At 40.9% G+C, this 26,773-nt stretch overlaps 1 protein-coding gene across 1 annotated transcript in view; it reads right to left on the minus strand.

Annotated features, from left to right (window-relative positions):
* The window catches only part of LOC118774531, a 95,336-nt gene that overhangs the window by 67,410 nt on the left and 1,153 nt on the right, over positions 1 to 26,773 (minus strand). Inside the window, exon 2 of the mRNA XM_036523878.1 lies at positions 25,586 to 25,655. Within this exon, the coding sequence (XP_036379771.1) occupies positions 25,586 to 25,655 (70 nt within the window). The remainder of the gene's footprint in view (positions 1 to 25,585; positions 25,656 to 26,773) is intronic.

Raw genomic sequence — 26,773 nt, forward strand, 5'->3', positions numbered from 1 at the left:
TTGTGTATATTGCTTTGTACTTGTTGATTTAGGCAAGCTCTTGTGATCTCGGCACTATGTTTGCCACTGACACTTGTTCATACATGGCTACTAGTGTCGTGTGCAACTTTTCATGCAACATTAGATGTAAATCACTCTGGATGAGCGCTGGTGTCCAACCTAACAAGCTGGCCATCTGCCCCCCCCTCCCCCCCGACTGTGTTATCAATGGGTACAGGCACGGTGTCAAGCTGCTTCACACACAGGGAGCCAGGGACATGCTGGGGACCCTAACAGGATCAAATCCTCTCTCAGAGGGATACCAGCCAGAACCACACTGTCTTGCTTGGTGGCAGTGTAGCACAGCAGTAAGGAACAGAGTTTGAACCTGAAAGGTTGCTGATTGCTAGTTCAATTCCCCCCTGGGGCACTGCTGCTGTATCCTTTGGCAAGGTACTTAATCCTGAATCACCTCAGTAAATATCCGCATGTAAAAACTAACCTGTGTAAGTCAGTCTGAATTAGAGCTGCTGTTAAATGACTAGATTGTAATGTAATGTAATGTAATATATCAGTAAAGGCGATTATGTCCCACAGAACCTCTACTTCAAAGAAACCCCCTCCGTCTTGACACCGAGGGCTTCACAATTCCACTAACACCTCCAGAGTTCCACTAAAGATTCCACTCTCCTCTAGGATTCTCCACTATCCTCCTAAAAGCTTTACCAAGGTGCTGATCTCTACACATTTTGCAATAAACATTCAATCCTTGCCACTGAACTTGCCATCAGAACTCCTTCAATTTTCAACAATTTAAAAAAGGTAAATCAGGAAGGAACATAGAGTGCATAGTCTCTCAAGTGATTTAGTCTCCAGTTTTTGGCTCTACTGTTCTATCAGGAATGTCAGCTTTCCAAAGAATGTTCAACAGCAGTACTTTATATGTGATGCATTTCTGCTGTTCAAAAGAACTCTCCAGTGAACCACTTAGATCACCATGGACAGAACCCTCAATAAATTCTTTAGCTCTCAATCCAGAGCTGGATGGAATGTTTATCTGTGCTTGTGTTCTACATCACCCATATGCAGAGAATGCTGAAATCAGGTTTTTGCCGTTTAATTTTTAGAGCTAGCATATCCTAATCCCAATTTCATTTAAAGGCATCTCTAGAATTAATCAGTAAATAAGACAGACAATTCAAATTCTGTAATCAAAACATTCATGAAAGTGTCAAAGTGGGATGTGTAACATATCCAGGGGTGAGGAGGTTAATGCGAAACAAAGGAAACATTTTTGCCTTCTCATATTATGGAACTCTTTTGAACATCATGCATGGAAAATATAGAAGGAACATTTCAGCGATCAATTAGAGACTCATTTTATTCCTGGCCTGGGAGCTGGATGTCAAAAAGTCTCAGAAGACAAACCCAATGTAATGTTTAGTCATAGCTATTTCACATAAGACAGTAATTATTCCTGAGGTTATGACCTGAGAGTGGGAGTGTGTGAGAACAACACAAGCCATACAACTGAACAATGTAGATGATGCTTTAAAAATAATATTTATGTTTTTTTTTCTTTCATTCTTTTTCCCAAAGTTCAAAATTAATCATCCGTGCATTGTCAGTTCCAAAGTGCAAATGCACTTGGAATGTTTAAATTGACAACAGGTGCCGTCCATCAAGAACATGTGCACTTGAGAAAAAAAGAAATCAAGGAAATGAGAAGCAAGAAATGAGAAAAATCACTTCTATCTGCATACATAAGTATAAAGGAATTTATGAGACATATAGTTTCACCACTTTACAACCTCATTTTGTTTATATAACTAAAGCAATTAGGTCCAATAATCCGCATCAAATGGGCATGCAGTGTGGCTTAGTGACTGAACGAGAGAGCTTACAACCAGCTGGTTTCAGGTTGAAACCCTGGATGAGGAACTGTTGCTCCCCCCAGCTAGGTGCTCAGCCTGAAATCCTTCAGTGAATAAACCCATCTGTTTAAATAAAAAATGTGTTTAAAACAAACTATGCGAGGCAGCCATGCCAGGGATATCTGTTAAGGAAATAAAAATGTAATAAACAATCAATTTCACTCAATCAAAAGCGCTTCTGTCCAAAGAGCACACATGTGTGTCTGTGCTCAACTGCAGCACAGAGCTGGTACTGATCTATTCTGATACTCTGTTTTCCACAGGTATAGTCATCCTGCAGGCTTCCTTACTATTACCCAGCCTTGCTGTACCTGAAAACACAATAACACAGTAATCACCTGATAACACAATAACCACCTGATAATACTATAATTACTTCATGATGCAGTAACCATCTGATAAAAACCTAAAACCATCTGATAAGAAAATAAGAACCTCACAACTCTAAGTAATTTGTTGTAATGTATAATTTCATACATAATGTAATGAAAATATAATAAATTACTGGATAACATAACTTATATTGATAATACGAAAAACATTTTGTTAAACAGTAGTTATTAGTTCATGTAACTTTCTTTTTGTGTAATGTAATATTTTAATTGACAATGAAATAACACTAGAAACACCCAAAAGTTCAATTATATATATTTTTCTCAATGATGATTTGGTGATTCAATTTTTAAGTAGGTCCCGGTCAGATATAATTTCACATTTGACTAATGTAAAACGAATTAATACTCAATTATTACTCCATAACTTTACAGCAACAATAAAACTAAATAAAAAAATGCTAAATAAATAAATGTAAATGTAAATGTAAAACAACACATGAACCTAAAATTCTCTTGCCATACAAACTGTATTTTTGCAAGAATTTAATTTAGTTTTTTCAGAGGCAATTTGTCCATACAATTGGATATTCCACACATTGTAAACTAAGATTTCATCATAGTCCCATTCCAAAGCCTAGGGGCTAGAGACATGTGGTAGACAACAGGTATTGTGATAAAAAGGTAAACTTTTTACTGCTAATTTCAGTGGTATTCTATTCAAGCAATCATTTTTTAAAAAATGCATTTAATAATTTTGACTGATAATAGCTTAAGCTTAACTTGTGATAAAATATAAATCACAACTTCTAGTTATGAATGCAGTGGTCTATTCCTCCTTTATTTTGGTTAAATAAATGAATTATTCAGCTGATCTGAAATTTAACAGGAGTTCACTTGCAGATACAAGCGGACACAAGCAGATATATATGGAAATAAACAAGCAGATAATAATTACCTCAATAGCCACTACATCATCAGGCAATTTATTACATCACCTGCATTTATAGCATTATTAGTGAGGAGTAGTTACATTTGTATGAGTCATAACATTACCCAGTGGTTATGCTGCCAGTTGCAACATAGACCTGTTGCGTAGGCATATTGCCAGTAGGTCACAGGTTCTAAACCTTGGCTAATGTGGTTAACCTGAATGGCTTACGTGAATACATAGCAGTATTGATAGAGATAATCCATTTAAATATCCTTGGATAAAAGTGACTGCTGCAAACGGAGCACATTGCCAAGCTTCCCTGTAATGACTCCATCTTATTAAAAAAGCTCATTGCAGCACACTGCTCCATTTTCAACAGCGATGAAGTGGAGTAGTGGTTAGGGAACTGGGCTGCTAACCAGAAACTCGAAGTTTCCAATCCCCTGTGGAATGCTGCCATTGTGCCTTTCAGCAAGGCACTTAACCTGAATTCCCTTGGTAAAATCTGTCTGAAAATATGTTCAATTGTAAGCAGTCTGGATAAGAGTATCTGCTTAGAAAATCAAGTAAGTAATCCAATATTCCCTTCCCTCTGAGGTCCAGACTGTTGGCATGATTGACAGCTTAACTAAGGCTTTTCCAAATACATGATGTAATAATGGAGCTAGGGCTTCCAGCAAATCCTTGAGTAAGGTGCTTAAACTAAACTGATTTTGTAAGCATCCGTCAGAATTCATGGATAATATTCCATAGGCATAACTGTTTTGAATTACATTAGCCTACTACATGTAGGCTCCCTCCTTTCGATATCCGTCTCTGTGCCAACTCACTAGATTCTTTCAACTATATGGCCATGTTTTTGCTGAAGCTTCTTCCTTACAGGGGAAACGGTCCATCAGGATTATCCAGCTGGCAAAAACTACTGCTCCCTTTCGATCCTGTCTCTTCAACAGTCCAAGGCAGATTGATTCTTCCTTTCATATCAATGGATATTTTAAGCTATTCCATTTGGGGTTTTATGGCAGCATGTCCTGTATGGACCAACCCCAGGACTGAAAACTGCTGAGGAAGGAACAGTCCCCCTGCCCCTGTCTCTGTGGTCAGCTGGTGTGGTTCAAAGTCAACAGCACAGAAAGGCTTGTGCTCCTCTCGACTGCATCTTCTTCTTGTGCCCCCCTCCAAGTTTGCTTTGGATATAAACAATGTAAGCATCTGAGCATCCCTGCCAAAACTCACAGATCCTGCCGGAATCAGAGCGCCTGCGGGCAGGCGGAGTAAGCAAGTCAGACAGGGACAGCACAGTGCAGATGAAACCCTTTGAAACCCGAAACGAGAAACAGCTCTGATCGAGGCCTCAGGTAGCCCAGCACAGGGGACATGCTGAAGATGCCATCTGCCATCTCGCCAATTAGCCTGCGTGTCATCATGTCTGCCTGTCCTGCTCATCTCTTTAATATGTCCTAGTCACTGTCAAACAGCTCACTGCTTTGTCGCTGATGTTTCACTGTGTGACTCAGTATGTAGGCTCGTGTTTTTACTCCTCTTACAGGATAGAATATACCGTACCATGATGGCCTTGCGAGTCATTCTGAATAAAGAGCTATAAATTATTATTATTATTACTATTATTACTAATTGTAATAATATTACAAGTAGTTGTAGTAAAAGTGTTAGCAGTAGTAATAATAATCATCATGAGAATAATGAATAATTATTGTGTATTACTGTGTGCTGTAACAACAAAAGTAAAACTAAAATAATTTCAATTATTTTAAAGTTATTCTTAAAGTTATTAAAGTTACTCTTCCACTACTGTCATCAGTAGTGTTCTTGGAAGACTCCAGATCAGAGTTTTTGCAATGCAATGGTGCACACAGACGTCGGGCACCGACAGACAGAACAGTTCTCACGCTGTGCTGTGATTGGATGCTGTGTTGTGACAGATGTGTGTCGAACTCTGTCTTGTTCTTCTGCGGCAGAACCCGCTCGGCGCAGATGGGAAACACTTGGCCTCACACTGCCAGGCGCCACTTTAATAAGAGCCAGTGTTTTTATTTTATGTACGGAATACGACACAAAAAAACCCACCTGGGTTTGCTCAGGCAGCCCACCAGATTGAGAGATACAGGCCAAATACCAGCGCGCCCCGGCACAGGCCAGAAGCAGGGTTTGCTCTACAAAAAGACCACATGATTTTATACTGGGGGATGTCTTAACAAATTGAAAAAAATCTATATTTTCTCAAAGGATAGAGAGGAGCTTTGGGAAAGAATGACAGATGACACAAAAACATTATCCTCTTTCTCTCTCAAAGACAGAAAAACTACCCAGAGCTCTGTGAGAACTGCATCTGGATTCCATACACTGCCTATCTTAGTTTATTTCTTTTTGAATGTAATACGCAGCATGATCTGCTGTGTACGTAATCATGCATCGAGTTTATTCTCTGTGACAGCTGCTCCATGTTGGATTTGTATGTTGAATCCCCTTGAGTGTGCATGTGTTTGTGTGTGTGTGTATGTATGTGTGTGTGTATGTGTGTGGGGCTGGTATGATAGTATGATGGTCTATGATGGCTGTATCAATTTGGTGCACCTCTCCGAAAACCGATAGATGAGGCTGCATCCATGAGATCTGCCTCTACCTTCCACCACTTTGTCTCAGCTGCATTTCCCTCATCCCCAATTATGATATATATAATCCTCTTTTGTTGTTTTTTTTTTTTTCAGCCCAGTATGAGACACCCTTACCCGGCAGTAATGGCAGAGCTTATTCATTTACATACAGCAGGATACTTAGGGGAGCAGCTCAGGTTAATCACCTGGCTAAAAGGTACAATCATAGTGCCCACATGGAGATCAAATCTGCCACCTCCTGGACACAAAGGCAGTCCACTGTATGACACTATTTGTTCCCATCCTGAAAAATTAAATCTGATGACCAAAAAGTTAACAGGACTCCATCTTAAGGAGACTGGACAGGGGTCAGAGGTCAGAGGTTATCGAGGCTGTGAGTCCCTCTCCATGGTAATGGATGTGACACTGGCTGACAGGAATGCCACAATGTACTGGGACTGGGACCAGGATGGAAACAGGCACCCATCAGCCCAAACACACACCCACACACACGTCAGTACTCCAGCTTGACGTCTTGCTTATATTGTCCTCCTGTCTGTCAGTGTGGGTGTGTCTCTTGTTTGTTTTTTTGCATGCATGTGCTTTTGTTTTTGTTTACAGCCCATGTGCTCCATCGTCCCACCCCCTGTCGTGCCCTTCTGCCACACCCACCTGAAGCCCATCCTGCTCACCTGTTCCCTGTTAACTCATTATCAGCCCATGTATATATACCCCTCTAATTTCTTTGTTCTCTGTCAGTTTTCTCAGTGTATTTATCTCTTTTGTTCCTGCCTGTTTGTATCTGCTTGCTCTGGTTTTTGATTTTTTTTTTCTGGATTTTGAGCTTGCCTTGTGATTTTGGATTTCTGCCTGTGGCTCTTCTGGTTTTGACATGGACTGTTTTATGACTACTGTTTTTTTGGCTTGCCGTCAAATAAACACCTGGTTTGGCATTCCGGTCTGCACCTGGGTCCCCTGAAAGCCTGACACACACAGGTCTCCAGCCAACCAGCAAACATCAGTCAAGGTCAAGGTGTTCCGTGATGTCAGTCCATAGAATGACACCATGGAAAGCGCAGAAACGGCAGTGTGCAGAAATTCTTGGATTGACAGCCCCATGCAGTAACACACACAGCAGCGCAGAGAGAGCACTTTTCTCAGGTAAGACCAGAGCATGGCACAGGGAAGGAGAGATATCCACTCTAACCCAGAGACAAAGATCTAGAGCACTGCCTGGAGATTTTACATGGAATTCTCAGATTTCATTCACAGCCATCTTTGCAAACAACCACAGCACACATTAAACTGACCAACACACTAGTCTTGTAACTGAAAGGGTTTGTGTTTGATTCCTTGGTGAGGCATTACCATTGTGTTCACCCTGAATTATGTTTGTATACATCCAGCAGTATCAATGGGCAGCTATGCAATATATATGTGCCTACTGTGCTGTACAGCAGGCATACTAACAAAGTGCTAATACAAGACCAAGCACTATGTCAATGGGGGAATTCCAATTAACTTGTGATGTAACAGATACCCATCAGCTGTGTCCTTGTTGTGTTTATGTTTGCCTTGCGTGTTTGTCATCTGCAAGTTTCAAACTTCCTCTTGAACCACTTTCCATCAACACAGCCTGTGTGGTACTACTTCAGTCAAGAGGACCATGTCTAGGCATCTCATCACCTCAGCCAATCAGAGAAAAGCTCAGCAGTATGCATCATTAGGAGACTGTCATCTGGAAAACCAGACCACAGCATGTACACTTTTCACTTTGGAATTCCACAAATGTGTTTGAAAAAACATCCATTCATCCAAACATTGCAATGAAATCTCCAAACTTTTTATTTTTATTTTTTTAAAACTTTTATTTACTTTTTATTATTACATCCATTTAATGTCTAGATGGTTTGTTTTCATGGATTGGAAAACTACCAAATGAGAGAGGGAAGAAATTTGGGTGTTTGGGGGTGGATAAATCCCACCAACCCGCCTCTTGAATTGGATTAAAAAAAAAAAACCCTCCAGCAGGGGGCAAATACCCTCTGACTTCACATGAAAAACACACAAGATGAAGGCCTTCAATGCCCTAGACAGCACCAAGAGGGTCCACAGTCCTGGGCCCCAAAGTAAATCAAGCATTTCAGAAATAACATCAGAAAAAAATGAAGCTTGATGTTAAATTATGAGGGCATGTGGTGTGCTGCCACACAGAGGGGTGAAGAAAACCTCCCACTGACTGGAGGTACAGTATATCTGCAGATCTGCAGTTAAGACTGTAGCTAACAGTCTTGAGTGAATAAGGTTACTTTCGCTCATGGAGTCCCGGTCATATGCCCTCTGCCTCTGTACAAAAACCTCAATTCCCAAATGCATCTGGCATGTTACCACACCACCTTGGCAGTTCTAACCCACAGGAGAATGCTTTGAGGAGCTGGGAGTATTTCATACGGTACCAGGTGACCTGGATCAGCTCAGGAGCTGGAAGGCTTTGGACCCAGTCTGCTGCTGATTACAGCACAGAGGGAGAAGACGGGTCCGGGAGCAAATCACAAGTAGATTGTCTTCCATTCGCTACAGGCTCCTTGTTCGCAATGAAATCAAAACTCATATGGAGTGCATATGAAGGCAAAGAGCAATTTCAGAATCATTCCGCTTTGATGTCTGTGCTCGCTAAGATGTGCAGAGCCGTCTCTAAAGATGACAGACACAGAGTTATACCGCTGTCTACACCCAATTAACACGGCCTCTGTACTCTCGCTGCACACTTTTTGTCAGCATTTTGCTATTTGATGCAGTGCTGCCAAACCCATTGGCAGGGGATTCTGTGCCAGAATGGAAGAGTGTAAATGCCGAGGGAAGAGCAGTATGGCTGGACCAATGTATGCAAATCAACACATCAATCAACACACTATAGTTGAAGGGACTACTAACACACGCGAGAGGAGAGAATGCCTTATTTATAATTTTTACTTATATTATTTATATTTTATTTTTATTTATAATATTTATATAATGCCTTATTATACACAAAAGGTGTAAGTTTAAATGGATTGAGTGATATATACACAGAATGTCTCACCAGGATATGAAATGCAAGCAGAGGCCTTGTAAACCAGGCTTCACAGTCTCGAATACACTTTAGACCTCAGGTGGAATAAAGAGTCCAAATGTCCACCTCTTGATTTGTATGCAGAGCAAGCACCAGTGCACACACCATAAAATACATTGATTCTTCACTGTACTTGATCACTGCAATTAATTGAAATATACAGATGGACTTTAAAAAATAGAATATATAATTGAAAGTTGTTATATAATTGGACTCAATTTACCTATAATTGCTATTAGCACTTTCAGGAAAAAGCCAGCAAAAAAAATGTTCTAGGAGCTGGCCCAGAAACAAAGCCCTGAAATTTGGTCTCTAGTCTGTGTGCTGAAGGGTATGCTTCCAAAGGTTTGGGAAAAGTAGGTTTTTTCCACCTGGGAAACGGAACCTTTTTTTCATTCCGGGGTGTTTGTATCCCCGCCTCTGTTTGTTTGCGAGTTTCCCTTCCTCCCACACAGAGTGCAGCTGTTTCTCAACATTCAAAAGTGGTCCTGTCATCCATTTCTTCCCAAAACATGTGCTTCAATTTCACGCCAGTAACTCACAGCACACCACTGTGCCTGATCGGTCAACCACAGCACAGTCACTAACAAGCATTTTAATTCTCATTCAAATCAGTGAAATCTTAAAACCTCCTTAAACTGTAATTATGACTCATTTTTTGCATGAATTGAACATTTATTATCCGTTGAGGGGAAATTTGTAATGTGGCATCACAAATGCACAGATCAGCACAATCAAAAAAGCAAGCAATGCAACAATAAATACATGTACCCACAGAACAGCCTGCAGTGCAGTCTGAAGTGTCTCTGTGCTAACTGCACATTAGCAAGCCAAAGCCAGCTCTGAGTTAAATTAACTTAATAAAATATGTACATGAGTTTCTCTAATCATTCATTTTTTCAAGTAATTGACTAGATTGTGGGTGAAATACACACTTTTTTATCTGCAAACTTCCTTTATTCCTTAATTCCTTGCTGCTGTCCAAAAAACCTAGCTCAGGAATAAAATAGCAATGCCACAACATGGGATTAGAACTGGCAATCACCTATTTACTTACATTCCTAGATCCTAAACCACAATGCCATCAGATCCTGGTCTGGTTATTGTCAAATGGCACATCCTGGTGCTGATATTCTGGGGAATAAAGAGTGGCACTGTTGAATATGTCACTACAGTTTACAAATGTTTGTGCTTTTCAGCCGTGACCCCTGAGTGATGGCTGGTCTCAGAGCATTTGTTGTGCTTTGCAATACAAATGTTTAGCACTGGCAATGACAGTGGATTAGCTTGTAACAAAATGGATGAATGCTTGTTCAGGTATGAAAACAGCCCATGACCCTTTTTGTGTTTGCTATTTCATGACTGTTCAGACTGGAAACGTCTGCACCACTTGGGTCCTAAACCCACAACCTTCCGGTTACAAATTTGCTTCAATTAAACACTGCAACACACTACCACCCAAAGCGCCAGCTGTGGGAGGCTGTGTGCACCCACAGAGGGACGAAAGCAGGCCCACCCGCGTGTCAAATCCAACCTTTTATCTCCCTCAAGCTCACTCTTTTAAAAAGCTGTACTGTTTACACGTGTGATAGCCATCTTCTTTCTCCTCTCACTCTTGGCTGAACTTCAGGGTACGCTACAATGGATGCTAAAGGAGAGCTGTGAACCCACAGAGCTGAGGTTAGAGCTGGAGCTAATTAATTTCACCACAGTTTGCCCCCTCCCCCCAATGCAGTACAGTACATAGCCTTGGAACAGGCACTGTATACATCTTGCCATGACACGGTAATGCTCTCTGGATAAGAGCGTCTGCCAAATAAATAAATGAATAATAACCTATTGTATTAAAAGAATTTGGAGCTTTGCATTCCCCAGATATAACACAAATCAGACTACTACCTTCTGGGAAGTGTAGCAGAGTGGTTACGGAGCGGGACTTGTAACTGAAAGGGTGCTGGATCAATTCCCCACGGGAGCACTGCTGCTGTACCCTTGGCCAAAGTACATAACCCACAACTGCCTCAGTAAATATCCAGCTGTATAAATGGATAACATTGTAAAAACCTGTAATTGGTGTATGTTTCTCTGTATAAGAGTGTCTGCTAAATGCCAATAATATAATGTACCTCTGGAGTAACCATATCTCAGTCTACACAGGGTATCACAGATTCCCCATTGGTCAACAAGTACTTTAAAAGGAAAGAAGGTAATGTGCTCTGTTGGATATACAAAACAAAGCACCAAGCCAACAGGCAAGTGGTCAACTACTATACTTGTTGAGGCCAATCTAACAACTCATTTTACCACATGTAATTTAAGATGGAATAACATATTGGAGGGAAGAGTTAAAATAACAAGTGCAATATTCACCTTACTGACATGAATTGAAGTACTGATATCTACATTAAGTCAACACACATTTTTTTCTCTCCATTGGACTCACATAAACCATATTGCCAGTACTAAAAATATCATACCGACTAATCTTAAACATCGACCTGGGGCCAACTTTGAAATGCTGCCTTGAAAAGCTGTTCCTCCTCAACATTAGGGCAATTTAATTCATCACCTGTGATTTTTGACAATGGAACCAAACACTGTGTAATTGTTTCCATACCCCTCTCTCTCTTTTTTTTTTTTTTTTTTTTTTAGAAAATCAGGCCTTTTATTACTTTACTAAAAATCTGACACACTGCACAGAAAATTGAAATAGAAATTTATAAGTGAGTAAAGAGCCTTCTAACGATCCACAACAGGTGCTTTCAATAAGAGGGCATAAGGCTACCTTTTTACTTATTGTTTTGGAATGTTTTTGAGATACAAATGTAAAACTTGGCATTTGATAATTGCTCCCAACTCAAAATTCTGTCTCTCCTTTGAAGCCTATGAATAACGCTCAATTTACACAAGTAACTAAAAATATTTACATTCCCTTTTTTCATTTCTAAATTTAACTGCTTCTGAGGGGTTCAGCCAACTTTTTGGACTACTGTTCCTCCTCAAACTTTACAAAATACAGAAAGATTGAGAAGCAGGGGTGACGGGAGTGTTAGGGGGTTAGGCGAGGGGGCTAGTTTTTGAGCTAGATTGAGCCGAGTGGACATTTGTGGTTATTGTCCAATACACATATTTAAGCCTAAAATCACTCTCACTGGAATGTGCTTTGCCCTAAAAGATGAGAGGAATTTAAGCAGTCAAACACATATTGTGTTGTATTTCTTTCTTTAAAAAAGTAATGTTTATTTAAATTTGTTAATAAGAATTAATGGCAAAGCACATTGGATTTAATCTCACACTTAGTTTCTCAGTCACCTGGTACAGATAGTGGGTTCACAAAGTCAGAACCAAAGCAAATGTGCACAAACAAGCAAGCATTTACAATCATTCTGCAATCAAGTTAGAAACTTTCAAAGCACCAAAAAATGACTATAACTGAAACCTCAACAAATCAAATTCTTGTACAATTTACGGAGATCAGAGAAAAAAGAAACCATAGAGGACAACTTCCATGTTCATTTCAATTGAAATGGTAGCATAAACCTGGAGAATCAATTAAGTAATAAAGAGAAAAAAACACAAATTGCCTCTATTGACATTGTAACATGAAACTGTGCAACCTGGAAGCTGTTCTTTCACATGGGGAATTCCTGCAGTTCTTTAAGGGTTCTTCTAATGATGGGAGACCAAGACTTCAGAGGCCACAGAAAAGTGATGGAGCTACAATGTACTGTCAACCAATTTCCCCACGGGGACAAAATAAAGTATCTATTTATCTATCTATCTATCTGTCTATCTATCTATCACTGATCAGTATGAACCAATTAAAAGACATTACCCTCAACAGTGAAACCCTATTATTCTTTGAGAGCCGCGATAACATTTGACAGCTCCACCCGTCTCATTCTCATTGCTATTTTTTTCCCCACACTCTCATTCTGTGGCAAGGACCCTCCCACAGCAGACAGAAATAGTGGAACTTTCAAATTTACAGCCCTGTCACACCACCTCACAGACATTACGGTCACAGTGATGAATACTGAGGCAGTTAACTGTCAACCGAACCCACCAACAACTCATTCAGCTTGTATTTTCAGAGCACGATTCTGCTTCGTTGTAACTGAGATTCATAAACATATCATTTTCATGACTGATGTGTAGGAGAAGCTTCTCGGTATACAGATACAGATTTTCATTACTACAGAGACCCTCTTGCAGAATATCATACACACTTCCAAAAGGAGGGGATTGATGAATTGTCCAAATACAGTAGCCTCTCATCCCCATGACACACACACACACACACAAGCATGTATGCACCACACACAAGTATATGCATACATACATGCACACAGACACACACAGACACACACAGACACAGGTATACAAATACACATATGAATACAAATGCGCTCACACACACATACACACACAGGTATACAAATTCACACAGGCATATGCATACAAATGTGCTCACACGCGGACACACACACACACACACACACACACACACACACACACACACACACACACAAGCAAAAATTCCTGTGCGTGCACACCAGTGAAAAGTCTCAGAGCCACCCTCTAGAGCAGTCATCATAAATGGTACTGAGAGCAAAATTACAAATCAAACCCAGGAGACGCAACCCAGGCTTAAGCCAGGATGAATGGAGCCTACTCTAAGCACTGCCACATTCTTGCCACCCATGAAAAGTAAAACTGAAACATTCCACACAAAGACTGGCTTTTCCCACAGATTTCAGGGTAGAGCAAAGGATGCTGGGAGAGGGCAGAGACCACCTGCGCCGCTGTGAGGCGTTTAGTGGCTTTGCGACGCTGCAATTACCCCTGCGGTCCTCGCTCCAGGCCCGATGTCCCAGCCCGCTCTAAACCACTCTATTGGAAACATCTGCCTTCCATGGCAGGTCCTGCGCCCGGCTGCAGGAATGCGCTGCAGGACACTCGCTCCGACACGTCCACTCACAAGCCAGCGCAACGCATCATAAACGACGCGCAATTTGCGGACGGCAAAATTCTCCCCATTTACAAGGCAGGACAAACCCGCACGGCCCGTTTATTCATTTGGCAGACAGTCCTCGTTCAGAGAGGCTCACGAGGCCCTCTAGGCAAGATGCACTTAATGACCGCAACACAAGGGCAGCAGAAACAATGACAGGAGAGGTCCCAGACAGCCAGTTACAGTGATTGAGAGACAATATGAAGAACAGAGCCTAGCTAGATGCATACAGCAGGAATTGCTTTGGCATATGCATCATTTTCAACAAGTATCCTAAAGAGCAGCAGGCCTATATGGCAACAGGATGCATAAACTGCCTCAGATTGATGCACACACGATGTTACATTTAGTCATTGCGTTCAAGTGGTGCCAAAAAGTGATCGATAACATAAGCATCACCTTCTGCCATTGTGTTCACATGGTGCCAAAAAAGGTTCCATATCTGAGGAAATCTAAGTGTGCTGGTACAGAGGCCTGTGCTCTGGGCCCATTAGCCCTTTTCTGTTGAGCTCTGTTGAGCTTATGAGCTCTTGTGCCTCTATTCTTTCAACCCTTTGTGTCCTCAGTATAGTGCTTTTCTGCCTGCAGTGAAAAGAGCTTGCTTCACAAATCAGGAGGCCAACCTCCCTGGAATTGTCTGCTGTCACGACAACAAGAGAAGCCCCCCCCCCCCCCCGTACTCTCTCAACAAGTCCCTTCTGCTATTGTCTTAAGAGTTGGGGCTTGGGGGAGTGTAATGCTCTTGGCAGCACACTCAGGGAAACACTGTCCTTTCCAGGGACAAAGAGGTGCTTTACCTTTTCAGTTTAGCACTTGCAGCTGACAGCCCTCAGCCTCCCAAGCCTATTCCTAATCCTAGTTCCCCCCCCGCCAAACACCAAACTGTATAGGTGCATAGGCGCGTATTTTTTTCTATTAATGTGTCATCGTCAGAGGGTCTACATATACATATATAGTCACTCCCAGCTGAAGTTTCTCAGTAAATTGTGTTTATCTATAGAATGTTAGTGGAGGCCGGTAACCTACAAATACAGGAGAGATAGAGAATTTTTACTTGTTTTGTGCAATTATTAAGCATGCTACTTTGAATGCGCATCACCAATTAGCAGCTGATGCCTCATTAATCAATTGAATCTATTGTGACACAGGAGCTCCACATTTGTGCTGTTCATGTGAAATTATTTTAGCAGAAAGAAAAAGGACCACTGGTTTACAAATATCTTTCAATATAATAAAATGTACTTAATATAACCCAATCTTTATGTAATAGTAAAAATTAAATATGACATGCATAAATGTAATGCTGCATCATTGGACAAAATAACGTAAAGCACATACCAGTAAGATGCTGATGTGCAAGCCCTACTGAAGCTGGCCAGATTGTTAATCACAAAGCACAGGTTCTTGATTACTACTGCTTTAAACATATAAAACCTGTATGCAGAATTTCCTCACAAACATTACATTACGTTACATTATTGGCATTTATCAGACACTCTTATCCCGAGCGACCCATATGTTAGAATTTTTACATGTTATCCATTTATACAGCTGGACATTTTTACTGAGGCAATTATGGGTTAAATAACATTCCCAAGGGTACCGCAGCAGTGCCCCAGTGGGGAATCGAAACAGCAACCTTGTGGTTATGGGCCTTGCTATTTGCTTCCTGCGCTGCGTTGCCAATCCCATACTCTCCAGAACAGAAACAGCAGCAGCTGTGATCACTTCTCCCCTGACTTTGGAAGACCAGATCCCCAGGCTGATAGGAGGCAGTTATCTGATGAGGCTCTGCCAAAGGTGCTGAAAGGCTTGACCTTTGAGCCCTGACCACCCACCGCCTCTGGTACCCCTGAGCTAACACCCCTTGCAGCACATCCTCCCATGCACTTTTGAAAGCATGAAGAAGGATCACGTTAAACTCTACCCGATCATCCACAGAGATATACCAGAAACATGCCCTAGAATGAGATGGGCATCCACACTGAACAGAAGTGATTAAAAGTAAGAAAGAGAGAGAGGAAGGTACTGATGAGAAAGACTGAGTAGAGGTAGGGATCAGTGCTGATGGAAGAGTGAGGCTACATGAACCCCAAAACTGAGTGGAACTATTACACATTACTAATGACACAACTACTGAACCAATCAGAGTGTTCTGTTGTGCAGTCATTTGATTGGTTCACAAGAGTCAGGGGTTGACAGTACAGGGGAGCTTCACCCATTGTGGGGCCCATGATGTCACCCTTTCCAATCCACTGGCCCCAGTGTCTGCAGGGCTACTCTACTCTGGTCCTGGAGGAATGCAGTGTCTGCAGGGTTTTGTCCCAGTCCTTAACTTAACCACCTGATTCCATAAATGCTGCCTTTATTGAAACAATTTCGTTTCCCATCCTCATTCCAAGAGTGTCTGTGGCTTAAAGAGGCTGTGCAGTGTCTGAAAAATCTCTTCACAATGACTCTAGGCTGGAAGCAGCTGGGTTTAGAAACCCTTTGGGAGATACTGTTGGGGATCACCACAGGGAGTTGGTCATCAGCTATGGCTAAGCTTATCAGGTTTATTACACAGTACACTAACACAGTTGGTTGTGATTTTTTAAACCTTCTGCAGGATCTTTCTCTACATTTACATTTACATTTATTAATTTGACAGACGCTTTTATCCAAAGCGAGTTATAAGTGAGGCGGAGTAGAACACATGTGAAAGCCATACACTGAGTCACAATATTAGAAGTGCTGCATGACCAAGTTTCAATAGTTGGCCAGGTGCATGGTTGTGGGAGTCATACGGCTACATAAAGGCACATTATAAGTACCTATCATAACTTTGCATCTTCCATTTTCATGTGAATAAATATCTGCTCAGGTGTTGCTGACTGTGGAGCAGGTTTATGGATGAACGTCTTCATTACAGGACACACCTATACATACTGCATGATTTCATAAATCATTTGAGTCAGATCATTCACAGCATTGTGATGGAAAATGAAAGCCTTGGAATTTTTTTTTTTTTATTGCTTTTGGTATTGCTGTTTTAGAGACATAACAAAAAAAGATTATAGTGAATGGTATTATAAAAGGATCCAGGTACAGCTGATGTTGGTGAGTGGAAACGCCTCAGATACAGTTGAGGTAAGTGACTGGACACACCTCAGGTACAGCTCAGACAGGGCAGTGGAAAAGCCTCAGGTATAGCTAAGGTTCGTCTGTGGAAATACAGCATGATCAATCTGTGACGAATGTGCAAGCTGCCACATGTGCAGTACATGTTACATGCAGCCTTATTTTATCCTCAGAAGTGACAAAGTTCACAGTTTTCCTCTTCAAGCTGATTTCTCTCCAGCTGGATTGAATCACCTAAATACAGTTGGTGGGGGGCGGGGGGGGGGGGCATTAATTGCTAACACCTGAAAACTAAAGGCCTGAGAGAAAAGCATAACTTCCAGGTTTGGCTTTCTTAGCCAATTTGCCTGAATCTTCACTGATTTTTCACACTGACTAGCAAGATGAATGGGAATGCCAGCTGGCATTTAGGCTTTTTTTTCTTTTAAAGTCACACCAACTTAACAGAAGCACACATTTTCAGCTACAACAGCAAGATGAACGTGTTACTGAGCAAACACAGTCTTATTTGTGTTTCCTTCCTGATTATTATTATTATTATTATTATTTGAATATGACATTTGGAAGTTCTCTTTCTCTTCAACTTTGTCCAAAGCTGTCATTGTCAACAGATTTTTATTTTAGCAGTGCACGGTCACAGCTGAGGGTGTTTCTAGCTATTGAAAAGACCTGGGTCAAAGTCAAGTTTGCCTGGGGCTTGTCTTTTTTTTGAAGGGATTTTGGCATTGGTAGGTTGGGGAGGTTATATCTACCTTTATAATAAATAAATATTATCACACCTTCAGACGCTGCAAGTTCCACTCAGTTACAGTCTGTCTGTTGTTTTGCTATAAACACCTACTTCTTCAGGGCAAAAATATTCGGGGCTAGGCTTAAAATATTCGGGGCTATAGAATGATCGGACTTAACGACGCTACTGGTCAGAACTTTGGATTTTTTAACTGATGGATGATATCATAACATTGATTTAAGTAGTAACTATTTTAGGGAATATTTCAGCACCATTCACAGGGAAATGGGCAGGTGGCAACATAAAGAGGGACAGCCGAAATCACACCGGAATCATGTGGCAGAATGCCAGGACACGACTCATTCAGCACCATCGTCCTCCTCCCTGGGGGAGAGAACGGGGACTTGACCCCTTCTGACCCCGGATCCGGGGTTGCCCCAGGACACTGATGGAACACAGACCCCAGTTCCACTTTTGATCTCCTCCAGGCAGCTCCCCCTCTGTCGGGGAAGTAGTTAAAACTGCTGAGGCATGGCTTCATGGGTCTGGGTGACCCAATGCTGAAAAGCTTGAAAAGCACTTGGAGTCTTTTCTCATCAGCACGCTGGGCTGACTGGAGGGGCCGTCCCTCCATCAGGAAGTCCCTCTCCAGGGAGGTCAGCTTGCCAGGCAAAGTCCTGTCTCCGTTCACTAAGCGGACGAGCTGACATTGACACACATACTCTTTCAGTGACAAATATTTTGTATATTTCATTTTTTTGTTTGTCTGAAAATAAAACCGATGTCCCCTTATTATTAATTTTGAGTTGCACTGTTTTTAAATATCATAAAAAACCAATTTTCAATTGCAATTGAAATTCACTTTCAATTGCTTCAATTTGTAGTTGTTTCAGTTTCAGTTGTTCATTTGTAGTTCTGTAAAATGTGAGAATTAGTCAAGGGTCTGAATGCTTTTGCAATACACACTCATCCACGGCAATTTAGAGAGCTTCTGTTCTTACATAGTTGTAAGATTAAAGAGTTGTATATTTACTTAAGCAATTCTAGTTATGTACTTTGGTCAAGGGACAGTATCAATGCCCTACCTCAGAGAGGAACCTTCAGCCTCCTAGTTGTAAGGCAGGTTCCCTTGCCAAAACATGGCATTCTCCCAATTCATGAAGCCATTCAGTAAATCCAGAAAACCTTGGGAAAATTCAGAACTCAGATTAGTCTCTCCCCTGTCATTTCAGAGTGAAATTCACAGGCAAGGACCACATTTCTCTGCTTTCTCCATGGCTGTACAAGTTTCAAGCAAGGAGTTACAAGCAAGGAGATTTACTGGGGGGTAATGCCCCCACCCCCCACCTGAGGGTGTCAACAGCACATGTTCTGTTTGCAGATACAGGGAGAGCATTGTTTGAGAGAATATCACCTTAATTCATTTCACAGAAACACTGGAAAAAGACCACAGCCACCTTTGGTTAGGCTGAAACAATGGCAGCAGGGGTTCAAGCAAGTGACCCAGGCTACTGCAACGAGGCTGTGTGAAGAGGGCAAGACATCTGCCTGTTAATCAGCTGGCGATTGGAAGACCAAATGCTGCGCTCAGGAAGCCGGATCTGTGCCCTGAGCAGTGATCCCGTTCAAATAAAAACCTGAAGTTAGCAGAATTACATAGATAGCGTTTCCAGTCCACATAGTCTCAACACTGTTACTCTGTTCATTGCTCAGCTGCTCATTGTCTGCACTCCTGTTCTTTTTGCTCCTGTGAAAATGCATTCCATGTTTCTGCCCAAGACAGTGTTATTACCAAGTTACAAGGTTACCTGTCAAATTACCATGTACATATTATTACCATTTTAACTATGAAGGAAAATTATACATGAAAGAGAATGAGATGTCAGAAGATGGTACAAACACAAAGGATTTTTTTTTCATTTATGAAACACCATGACTATATTTATATGCACATTAATATTGTGATATTAATCCAAATATTCAAGTATTCTGACTATGACATGAGTCACGCAAACACATTATTCCAATAATCATAACTCAAAGCATTATGGTCATGGGAAATCCAAATGAAATGTGGGATGATCCTTTATTAAATGCAATATTGAGCAAACATCTATGAACTTAAATATTTACATGCTCAATGTTACGCAAGGAATCTTGGGTCACAATTCACTCAATAGCCACCTGAGTTTGCATTTCTGGAGCAAAGCAGAGACTGACTACAAAGGTGCTAAGAAAAGAGCTACATGTAATAAAATAAAATATGTAATGCTAAAACAATGCAAAAGCAAGAATCTTTTGAGCTGTTAAAAGATAATGAGTGGCAACTTACACACTTGCCCTTTACAGGGCTGATTCAGGATACTCTGATTACTTATATATACTGAAATTTTAGTGGTGGTCCTATGTCATGCCACTTGTAAACAGTTATGACTGTAACCATGATTTGAAACTAATCAAAAATAATTTTCAAAACAATCATAGTGAGGATAGTTGCTTCATTGAAGGGTAGAAATATGAAAGCACGTTCATTCTCCTGCCTCTCTGTTCTACATCCCTGCCATTCTTATCATCCACTAACCACTGTTTTCTGTTTGCTTCCTATCCCTGCTCCGGGCTCCTGTCCGGAGCTGTAGCCCAAGCGTCTCATCCCGTTTTCCAGTCCTGCTACCTCGCTGTCCAGCCCATCAAAGCCAACTGCGTTCCACGAACCGGACATCCTAGGAGACATTCTTGTAATCACTCTGCTGTTAACTACCATTGTCTGTCAATCGTAAATGTCATCAAGTACATTGCATAACTTGTCTTTAACTCTATCTGCTCAGTGCCGGCCAGAAGCAGATGGGCCCCCCTCTGAGCCCGGTTCTGCTCAAGGTTTCTTCCTGATAGGGAGTTTTTCCTTGCCACTGTTGCCTTAGGCTTGCTCTCAGAGGGTCTCAGGCCTGGGAACAATGTAAAGCTGCTTTGTGACAACTTGTGTTGTAAAAAGCGCTATAGAAATAAAAATGAATTGAATTGAATTGAATTGAATTAGATCAAACTGGCAGAAAATGGATGATCTGATCACTTTTGGGGGGGATCTAATGGTCAAATGTAATCCACGTACTAATGCAAGTTCAGATTTTTCAGCAACCATGGGGCACTGATCTCAATGACCCTCACACAACCTCAACGCATGCTTGGCCACACGTCAATCAACGGCATTTCTCAATACACATATTACCCTCTGTTACAAGTTATGAGATTTAGGCTGCTGGTGTGCAAAGGCTCTTATTTAATCCAATAGGCCCCATTGTAAAAGATGGTCTTAATGAGGCCAGAATACAATATCCCTTTTGATGCCCATTTTACTAAAGGGAAAATATTGAAGATTACAGAATGTTTTGTTTTAATTATTACAGCATAAACAGCTTACTTTTGCTCAATCTGCAAAAAACAACGATATGCCTCATTTTAGTAATTCTGCTGAAAGGTCCAGGTCTAGTTTCTGATTGCAGACAATGTGGATGAAACATAAATGTAATTCAATGTTACTATTAATTGCTAAAAAATTTTATCCTACAGACAGATCATTTGTTTTTAGCTAGAGCTGACTAACATTTGTTTTGAGTTAAAAAACAACAACTTTGCAACAAGACTGTTGAATGACAGTACAAATCACATAACAAATATCTTTTCTTTGATGGTGTATGATTAAGTATACTCATTTTCTTCCTGGTATACTATTGTTCTAAACTGGCCTCATATTTTCATGTTGCTTAGTATTTTTGTGAGTCATCTTCACATCACATTCACAAGCAAGCACTTCAGCCTGATTGGTCAGCACTATGCTTAAAAGAATGCAATGCATTCTGGGAATTATGACTCAAGTTGGTCAAAGCTGTCTTTCCTTTTCAGAATGTGGTGTAAGTTTCCTAAACATCCTAGTGGGGTGGAGGTGTATGAAGGTCACTTTCATTAGCAGCTCAAGGGCTTTTAATGATGCAAGCCTTTCCATTGTTTTTCATCATTTTTGCATTTATACACTTATACATTTTTGCATTTATGAGCACTGCAAAGATGACTAGGATTAAGATGAGATGGCATGAAATTGATTCAGCAACACTTGCCGTATACAGACTTAAACTCCGATGTAATGAAACAATGGCTTTCACTGAACAATACATCTAAGCTGGAATCCACAACTTTTACTGAAAGGGAAAGCGCATTTGCAGAGGATTTATGTAAAATGATGATAAGCCAAGAACACAAATGCACGAGAGGCAACATAAAAGTACATGTAATCTCCATTTTCTTGTACATAACAAATTACAGGCATATGCATTTCAATTTCCTAATTTATCATGACATAATAAATAATAATAAAGGAATTAACAAATAGTCTGTGGATGCCAGAAAAAAAAAACATATTTTATCAAAAAGACACCAAAAAAAAACTCCTTAATAACTTCCACATGTGTGAGTCGGCTTTTCATTCTCCTACGTGTTGAAAGCGCTCTGCTGACTTGCCAAACAGTACCCAGGTCCCTGCAGCTCTGACTGTGAAAACTGTATTCATTTAGGCCAGCGGTTCTCAGCCAGCAGTTCACACATCCCTGTGGGTACCACAGCAGGTTTGCAAGATCAGGTGAAATAAAGCCTGCACACACTATTTACCATAAAAGTGCAGGGGGTACTTCAGGTCAATCACTGAGATTGCAGTTCAAAGGCTTGAGATCCACTGACTTAGGCGTTAAGTTGGACTGACTCAAGACCTGGAGAAAGTCAGGCAAGTGGTCATGGTTTGAGTGCACAGTATGCGTGCAAAGCATCATGGGCTACTTTGCATGCTATATCTAGTTAGCCTTTCATGAAATACAGGCTTGCAGGGTCCACTGCTGAGTTTCTACTAAACATAGTAATTATTCTGATTTTACAGTGGAAACTCAAAACAATGTTTTTCAGTTGAGAAAAAAAAAGACTTTCAAAAGACCATGTCTGAACGTGTGTTGGCTGCAGAAACACAACACAGATCAACTGTGAAGTGAAAAATATTACATTTGTTTATGCTGCGATGCTCCACTTTGACAGTTACAACATCAACAATGAACTTGTTGAAGGAGCTGAAGCACAGAACTCTTTTTTTTATCTGTATGTGTTCCATGATTTCTAGGCAGACATAGCTGGCTAAACACAGCAGGAGATGTTAAAAATATCAATGTGGTAATAGTACCAATATAAGTAAAGTAATTGTCCTAATTGTGTTTAGTCCATACTGCTCTTTGGACAGTCATAAGCATGAGAGACTTGGCTTGACCCAAGGCAAGGTTATATAGTGGACACAGATATTCACCATTTGAAAGGCTGTTGGTACTTTGAACTTGCAAAAAAATAAATCCATATCAGAGCAGGGGAGCAGTTTGCACTGGAACTGCAAATATACTTGAAATGAATGAGCCTGCTTATCCTTGAAGCCAACAGACAGTGAGATTCCACAGTTGCCATATCACCTAGTCCCCACGCCATAATTTAGCACCTTTGTAGCAGTGGATTGTAAAGTAAATTTCCATATGACAAAAGAACACTGACTGCTGCTCGGTGTCTGGATCACTGAGATCTAAGGGTGGGCCGTCTGGTGAGAGGTGCAAGCAGGCCTCCATTGGGAATGCTTGACCTGTTTTAAGAATCAAACCATGTCACGATGCACAGTGGGGCCAGTACCACAGCCCAGTGAGGCAGCGGAAAATGGGGGAAGAGTTTCCCGTCAGACCACCCCCCATGCTCCTGGGACACAAGGGAATCCAATGGGAGAGCAGCCAGAGGAATGTGGATGCTCCTCACCGCCCAAACCAGAACGCAAGGAACCAGCGATTAGGGCCAGCTGCTCTCCAGCCGACACCTTCAGACCCAACAGTTTCAGAGTAACAAGCAGGTAAAGATGTGTAGAAACCAGAGCACAGAAGTGTCCCCACCCCTCTAGTCAGAGGAACATAAGAACTTTAAGGATGAGAGCAGGTTAGTCAGCTCAACTACATGCCTCATTCTACCTGCAGTCTAGAGTGCATCTAGGGCTGTGTGAAGCTTGGTTTTAAACACTAAGGGTCTCTGCTTCCACTGTGAATGCTGCAAATCTTTTACATAAATACATAACTAGTCTATATGCCCTGTGTCATACTTAGTTAAATCATACACCACCCTGAGGCAATCTGTTCACCGAGATAATGAGTACAAACCATCAAGTTAGAGCTCCAGCCTGCCTCCCCTTCTGAATGCTTTACCTTAGAAGCCCACCAGGGAGCGCTAAACAGCACATCAAAAACACATCTTCTCGGATTCACAGGTGGTGAAGAAAAATAATCACGTTCACACTGTCGATGAATGGATACGCATCAGTCTCCAGTCAAATTTAAAGTTCCAGATGCTACAGTTTTTGAATTAGCCATTTTACAAAAATCCATAAGCATTACAGAGGAATGTAAAAAAATGTCCTGCATTCACACTGCATGCTGCATTTTTATTGAAAACATTCTTAACAGCAGGGGCGTCACAGGGTCGAAGATAAACATGTAAACTGAACTTCAAATATGAAAAACAATCTTTCCTTCAAAGATGATCTCCCAAACTATTTACAAAGCCAGGGTTACATTTACACAGCTGAGGGAAAACCCATCCATGGCACATAACTAAACCTCACAGTGCCATTTCTCAGTACTCACCTCACTTATGTTTACACTAAACAACCATAGTCAGGATTCACTTTATTTGCCTGGCATTTTATGTATTCAAGATATCAAGCATTTTTATTTGTTTGCTTGTTTTCATTTCTTGCACTACTCATGAACCTGTGACTACACAACCCATAAGTGAGTATGTACCTCGCTAACTGACTGACTTTTTGAGAGGCTGCACCAAGTTACAATAAGTGTTGCAGAGGTGACAAACAAGATATTAACGCAATCATACTAATGCACTAATACTTTGTAAGACTGTAAAAACAGCAGAACTTAATTAAATGTGACTGAATATTTTAAGAGAAACATTCTGGTTGGGTTGAGTGGAACATCTTATTTCCCTTGTACAGCAACCACAGATACCAAATCCTGGATCCATGTGGCCATTTTGGTACTTCATGTTAAAAACAGTTTGGGAAATCTGCACTGCACCTCTCAAAGGTCTACCTTCTTAGTTTACTGGACAGTGAATTACTTCTGGAAAAGATTATTCTCACCTCACATTATATCAGCATAAACACAGCACAAAAATAAGGGTGTATAAAAAATTACTTTGCTAACAAATTAAGAAGCCTGTCTGAAGTGATTGTCATTGGTAATCAAAAGGAAAAATATATACGTGTTTTCTGATGTCTCCTGACAAAAGGAATCTAGCAAAAGTTTGTCAAGCCATCTTGGTTTAATTTGGAATAACAACCAATTAGAATCTCCAGTTTATTGTTTTTTCCCCCATGAAAGAAGCTACTCAACATTACCAGGTGTTTCCAGTTTATTCTGTTATGTCCACTGCATATGTGTTTGCATTTTGATCAAATCGATGCTACCTTGAAGAAAAAAATTACAATCGCATAAGTTCCTTTCTTCACTTTCTTTCTTTTTTCTTTCTTCAAATAACGAGCAATGAACTGCATTTCTTTAGATTCAGACCACACCAAAGGCGACTACACTCCCAGATGTATATGGTTGGCGAAAACAATCCATACTTCTTCCAGTAATACCGTTCAGCGCCAGCAATTTATGTAAACACACAATCCACGAGGGCTCAACCCTGCACAGCGTCACAGCCAGAACAACAGAATGACTGCATAGGAGTGAAAGAACGCACCTGGCGGGCACGAACACTCTTGCGCCACATCTCTTGCCGCGCGCAGCTTCGGTATGGTCTCGGCAATTCTCTGTAGGGGAAGAATGAGAAAGGCAATAATTGAAATGTTCGACCTTAAAGTCTTACTTAAACCACCATTATTTGGTTATTGTTTGAAGCACATTTTGCAGCCAGTGAAAGCCAAAAGGTGAGCATTTGTGTTCACAGACGCAATGGAAATCACCTACCACAGCACCATGTCAATTGCTTATCATACAGGATTGTTATAAAGCTATTCCACCTTATTGTGTTAACCTTCTGAGGTCTCGGTCTTCTACCGTTTAGCTCACGCTTGAATCGCTTTTAAAAACACAGTTGCATTCGATGGTTAAGGAATTTAAAAGATGCACATGTTACAATCGGTGTAAGTGTCTCAAAGTTTGCTGCTAAGCAAACGCATATTAAAGTCTGACCTGCGCACCGGTTTAAGGCTTGTTTGGGCATGCAGCCTAAAAGGCTACTTCGAAGTACAATGCAGTGCTTTAAAGTTTCACCATTATCATGCAAGTTAAAATTAAAAGCAAATCCCGTGCAGAGATGCTCCATAGGAATTACCATATCTTTGCACTTAGTCTAACTAAACAACGTGTGTCGCACAGGGGGGTCTTTCTGATGGCAATAATTAAGTATAATTTCAATAGAAACTACAGCTCAACTAGTCTGCTATTACCACTTCCATTACGCAACTCGTGTTTACTTTTACAGGTGTTATCGTATGGTAGTGAATGAAAGTGCAATGTCAAAACTCCTCGAAGCTCAAAAATGCTGTTTTCTCAAACGAGACAAATGCAGTGTACATCGACTAAACTGCTCCCATGGCATCATAAGGAATCATTTTTACATGTCAATACTTTAAGTACTTCTTAAAGTTCATTGAAGTAAAATTTACATTTACATTTATTCATTTGGCAGACGCTTTTATCCAAAGCGACCTACAGGTGATGTACAATACAACACAAGCGAAAAACCATACAGAGTCAACAATATTAGAAGCACAGGATGACAAAGTTCCAAAGGTTGGCCAGGCAAGGAACAAACTAGCAGTTAAAACTAACGAGTGCGTTAAACCATAACATTTTTTTATTATTATTTTACACCCTAATTTACATTGACTCGGTACTGTCAGCACCACATACTTGACGACTCGAA

This window comes from Megalops cyprinoides, chromosome 3, assembly GCF_013368585.1.
Source record: "Megalops cyprinoides isolate fMegCyp1 chromosome 3, fMegCyp1.pri, whole genome shotgun sequence".
NCBI classification, from domain to species: Eukaryota; Metazoa; Chordata; class Actinopteri; order Elopiformes; family Megalopidae; genus Megalops; species Megalops cyprinoides.